The sequence below is a fragment of the Anoplophora glabripennis genome, unplaced genomic scaffold, assembly GCF_000390285.2.
Source record: "Anoplophora glabripennis isolate ALB-LARVAE unplaced genomic scaffold, Agla_2.0 scaffold202, whole genome shotgun sequence".
NCBI classification, from domain to species: Eukaryota; Metazoa; Arthropoda; class Insecta; order Coleoptera; family Cerambycidae; genus Anoplophora; species Anoplophora glabripennis.
The window spans coordinates 286,977-292,976 of NW_019416304.1; the positions used below are offsets into that span (position 1 = coordinate 286,977).

At 31.9% G+C, this 6,000-nt stretch overlaps 1 protein-coding gene across 1 annotated transcript in view; it reads left to right on the plus strand.

Annotated features, from left to right (window-relative positions):
• The window catches only part of LOC108908396 (tetraspanin-9-like), a 28,424-nt gene extending 22,424 nt beyond the window's left edge, over window positions 1-6,000 (plus strand). Inside the window, exons 4-5 of the mRNA XM_018712433.2 lie at window positions 3,978-4,124; window positions 5,832-6,000. Of these exons, the coding sequence (XP_018567949.1) occupies window positions 3,978-4,124; window positions 5,832-5,882 (198 nt within the window). The 3' untranslated portion in view covers window positions 5,883-6,000. The remainder of the gene's footprint in view (window positions 1-3,977; window positions 4,125-5,831) is intronic.

Below are 6,000 nucleotides of genomic sequence, written 5' to 3' on the forward strand. Positions count from 1 at the left end.
AGGCAGGTAGGGTCTTTGGAGAAATTCTAAATAATTTTCTGCTTTCAATGTAGCAGATAATATGACAGGACCAATTAAAATACTACCAATAATACGAGCCTAAACATTAATCTTAAATTCGTGTTGGAACAGACTTTTATTGACTCCGTGTGGATTTATATCATAATAAACATGTTCATTGTATGAATTAAAAATACCCCTTCTAGTAAAAGCGGTTTCGTCTTAACAGGATTTTCTTGTGGATATTATCGTCTCTATTTCTGAGTTCCTGAATACATTGACTGAAAGCAAGACGTGACGGAGGATCTATTGGTAGGTAAAAGTTCTTGAACTGATTGGAGGTGCAATGGATGTAATAACTGGTCATTTAATACTCTATTAACGAAACTTTTTGAAAGCCAACCTCTGCCGCTAAACACCTTGTACTTACTTGCGGAATTTCCAAAATCTCCACATTGTAAATCCAGTCCTAAACCAAGGCCATTTTAAAGTAAATGTATGGTGCGGCATCATCGGTAGACATTTAATTGGACCTTATTTTAATGAACAAACATTGAACAGAGTGAGTTACCTAAATTTCCTTCAAGAAGAACTTCCTGCACTTCTGGAGAATGTGCATTTGCAGTTTGCAGTTAAGGACAAACGTACGGTTTCAGCACGACGGGGCTCCACCCCATAAGGGTGGGATTATGCAGCAATATTCAGTGGCCCGGAAAGTCACCAGATCTAACACTCCTCGATTTTTTTATGGGAGGTTTTAAAATATAAGATTTACTTTGACTTGTATGAGAGAAAAAAAAATATGTTTGTTTGTGTTTTGGCAATTTTACTAGATACCGATTGCACATTGAACATAATATAAAATTACTAAAATTGTATACGCATAAAAATGCAATGTATCATGCTTGTACAATTCTAAATATTAGTTTGACGTTTGTTTTTGTATTATTGCAGTTCCACTGTAATAGTTGATTGATTTTTTTTACAGATTATAAAATAATTAATTGGTTTAGGAACAAACTATGCCAATAATTTATTACTCCAATTATCTCGTGACTATGATCAAATGAATTCTATTTTTACGTTTTTACTACTTAGAAGATAAGATACCTTCAGTGAAACAAATATTACAATTTTTAACCACGCGATCCAAACAACTTTGTTCTACGAATACATAAATTAAATTTAATCTTTCAATGATTTAGCCAATTTCCGTTATCTTTCACAGATAAGGGCCATCTTGTTAAGTGACATCACTTGTTACATATGATGCTATCTTTGTTATCAGGTAAAGTTGACCAAATTAAAATACAATGTTTTAAGATTTGGTGGAACATCTGTTTAAATTCCCCAACAAATTAAAAGTAAAATGGTGTTGTTGAGAATACCTACAACACACATTTATGCTCAGAACTAATTACATTTGTATTTTCTCGATCTTTTAATGAAAAGTTTTTTGTCTTATCTTGACTGAAATCCAGGTATGGCAAAATATACAAAACTAAAATTATTATGGTACAAAAAATAACATCAGGCAATATCTCTTAAGGTGGCCATATCCCTGGCCGAGAAATGGTGAAATTTCTGGTATTTTTAGGTACTGAAATCTTGAAAAGTAAAACGTGTAGAACAAAAGTAAGCACAAAAATAAAATCCTTGATGTTTTGTTTATTCATTGTTATCATTTAAATTTACCCAAATAAAATAATAACTAAAAAAAGCGTTTGTAAAACATGAGTTTTCTGTTATCCTAACCCCACATTTTAAGAATTATTTTCACGTACTTATAAATAAAAGTAAACAATTTTATATGTAGGACTAAGCAAGTAAATGTTATAAGAATATTTACATGTGGAGTTATGTCTATAAAAGTTAGTATTTTCGTAGATTTCAGTACCTAAAACCTTGATGGTTTGATCATTTTTTGCACCTGTTTATTCGTTTTACTGCGGCGTCTTTGAAAATACTCAGGTGGCATGACATAACATTCCTATTATTTGATAAGCTTTAGATTATTCAGTTATTAAATGTTTGAAATTATTTGTATTTGCGGAAAACACTATTTAAAGAATATGGGTGTAACCAGTGGCGTACACAGCTTTTTTGTAAGGGGGGGGGGGGTTACACTTTGCAGTAAGATTTTCGCGGCACGAAACTAGAGCACAGGGAAGCAGACGAAACTAAAAAGCGACGTTGCAATGTTTAGTCCGATTCAAGTACGATATTGGAAACAACAAAATATATACGGCAATAGGAAGTTTTAATAGGTATATAATTATTGTTAAAAGTTAAAGCTCATAGGGGGGGGGGGGGTTGAACCCCCCCCCCGTGAGTACGCCACTGGGTGTAACTTACACTTTCATAATTTGGAAACAAACACCAATTTACGATTTTATAATAACAGTAAATGCACAAAAAATTGTTTCATCGATACAAGCTGTTACAAATTCGCTTCTCACTACAGGGATCTCGGAAACGGTAAGAGCTACGAAGTAGCTTAAATGGGGGCAAAGTTGCGAAATCAGGGGACCAACATTATGGCTCTAAAAATCAAGGCTAACATGATTAGTTTTCGAAATATTTGAAAAAAAAAAACGAAATTTTGTAAATCTGTTTTTGTTTGAGGTGATATTGAAAAAAGAACAACACTGTCTCATGACCACTTTTTGCCCTCTATCGTATGGCATAATCATCAATTTTTATATGTAACGTTTCGTCTCTCCAGGACCATCATCAACTTCATTTTTTTAAATACGACCCTAGAAATTTTATTGCATTTTTTGCAAGCCTTCATAACCCCCAATACTGTATTGTCTCAGCCCGAACCAGATTCAGACGTTTTGTCTCGAAAAATTCATCTTCAGTATATTTGTTCCAAATTTATCTAAATTTTTTATTTAGATTTCTTTGTTTATTGAATTATCGTACACTGTAAGTGTCATTAGACCCTGTGAAATCCATCTAGTTATTTAAACTATTACCACCACGCGTTACAATAAAACATTTATTATTATTAACTATTACCATCACTTGGTCATACATAACTCAATAAGTTGTTGCGTCAAAATTAAAATATTATTACAATTTTAATTTTATTATGACAAATTAATTCTTAAAAATGCATATGAACAACTAAAACGCCAACTGAATATTATTCTTTAAAAAATTTGAGTAAATGTTCAAAAACATTTTAATTTTGGCACAGTATAAAATATAATAAAATTTCCAGGGTCGTATTTAAAAAAATGAATTTGATGATGGTTCTGGAGAGACGAAACGTTACATATAAAAATTGATTATAGATCGAGCAAAAAGTGGCTACGAGAAACTGTTCTTCTATTTTATCTCATCTATTTAGTTTTATCTTTTTGTACAGTTGCTAATGTTCCTTTAACATCGTATCCACATATTCAATATTTTCCCTTGCAACTACGCCATGATTTCATTTTGTTCATGATGGTAAGGCGCGTCATCAATGACAATCACTACACTACGTTCGATGTGTTATCCAAAAATCTGTATTCATTTCTGAGATGTATAATTACTAATCGCTGTCCGATCCCAGAGGGTGCCTTTAATCCCATAGAAAATACTTTTAAAAATGCTTCTCATCCTGCTGTTGATATTTAAATCTTGCCAAACCTTGGAGACTCTTTTACTTGGCCAGTACACTCGATTCCATTTTAAAGACACTCTGGAATAAATAATACATATGTGAAAACAGTAACACGTTTTTCGCACATGCACGCATATGACACGAAAGGAAATGCCTAAGTTGGAAACTATGCAGTCGTCTCCCTTTTTGTACACGATAAGCAAAAAGAAATAATTTCCATGCAGATAATACTCGACGATTTGATTTACTGCTTGCAATTGTGAAACTCTGATTTACCTGTAGTTAAAATTTGTGGAAAACAATTTGAAACATGATTTGAGATTTTTCAAAACATTTATAAACTTACCATCTTGTATTTCAGTACCACTGCTGCGGAGTTACAGGGGATGAATATGAGTGCGTAAAAGACAATATGAACATCATTGGTTGTGCAAGAAAAATTAGTGAAAAACTAGACAGCGCCTCTTTTAGGATCGGATATACAGCGGTATTTCTATTGTTTCTACAGGTATGTACTACAAATGTCATTGAAGTCAAACTAAATTTAAATCCAGTAGAAAAAAAAAATAGAAGTATGATTAGATCTTATAGTCCGATTGATCAAAAACAAGTGTACAGATTTTATAAAAATAATTTGACTTCATATACTGAGTGATTTATAACAGTATGCGAAAAATTAGGGATTTGGTTCAGAATCCAATTTTAAGCAAAAAATAGGATATATCGTTTTTTCTTATCGAGTTTCCCTTTTCAGGAAAATCTTGGAAATAAATAAACTAGACTGACATACCTTTAATTTAACAAATACTTAAAATAAGGTCGTGAGCTGTTACACCAGGAAAATTAGCGAAAATAAAATAGAAACTCGAAAAAAGTCCTATCCGCGATATTATTGTAAAATTATTTAAAGGAACATAATACAAGACATTTCTCATGTCGTGAGTCAAAAACTTTTATTAGCTAACTTTTCTATTTAAACAAATAAGTGAGGAAAACAGTTTTTTTACTTTGCAGGGAAAACCATCAACTTTAGCGAAAAGTGACTCGCAGTTAGCTTGTAGGGAGTAAAATTATCTACAAAATGAGACTTGTTAAATTAAAATCGGTTAATAAACAAAAAAGTTATTGCAAAAAAAGTGCCCATTTTTTAATTTGTTTATAACTATCGCATTTATTGTCAAAATTTTATAAAACCTATGACAAGTTGAGGGTTTTGTCATACTTTAATAGTGTGCCAAAAGTGGGCGCTGTAGATGCAATAGTTTTCGCACAATTCAATTTGTTTATAACGGAGGCTCCAAAAGTTATGAACTTTAAGCCTCTGTACAGGCGTTAATTTTCAACCAAACATGATTCTGACAGCGTCATTGTAATCTTAAAGACGTAATTAAGTGACCTATTAAAAAATATCACCGTTTTTTTGACATTAACATTCTCAAATTGTGCATTAAAAAACCATGCGTTTTTCGCTTATAAACCATTTGAATAAAATTGTTGCTATTTATGCTACCTCACCGAAAATAGATACAATGGATAGCTGGCAAAAAAATACAAAAGCCTGTACAGAGGCTTAAAGTTCATAACTTTTGGAGCCTCCGTTATAAACAAATTGAATTGTGCGAAAACTGACTCACGAGATGAGAGATGTCTTGTATTATGTTCCTTTAGACAATTTTACAATAATCTCGCGGATAGGTCTTTTTTCGAGTAAAAATTTAATTTGCTGGGCCTATGTGGGACTACCTACAACAAATCTCTTTTTCAAATTTTGGTGCCAGCCGTGATATCTGAAAAACAAAATCCGATCGGAAAAAACAGTAGTTCATCTCATTTGCTTATAATTGAATTCTGAACCAAAATCTTAATTTTCGTCTCCTGTTATGAATCACTCTGTATGCAAATAGTTATACGCGTTCATCAAGGATTCTAGACTTAATTATTTTATGACGTTTTCGGAGAATTAATTATACTTCAGATTAGAGATACTGAGCTATTTCACAGTTAAAATATAAGCCAACTTAAGCAGAGATATTTTTAATATAATAGGCTGTTCGTAAAGCTTTCTTTATTGCATTCAATTCCACGGGTTTAGGTGATGACTGATGGCATTGATAAAGTTTTGCAAACCAATTACATATACATATGTATACAAATGTAGGAATTATTGTACCTAAATAAGAAATGTATAGCTTTCAATAACAATATTCTGTTCCAGGTATTGGAAATTGGATGTGTCTTTTCCATATGCTTCTTAATGAATATGTAAAACTAAGAAAAACTTCTAGCGGACACCTTGTATTATTTTTACGTTTAAGAAATAATGTGCACAAGAAATGTAAATGTTTGCATATGTATCATTTATAATTACATTTGTTTTTATGGTT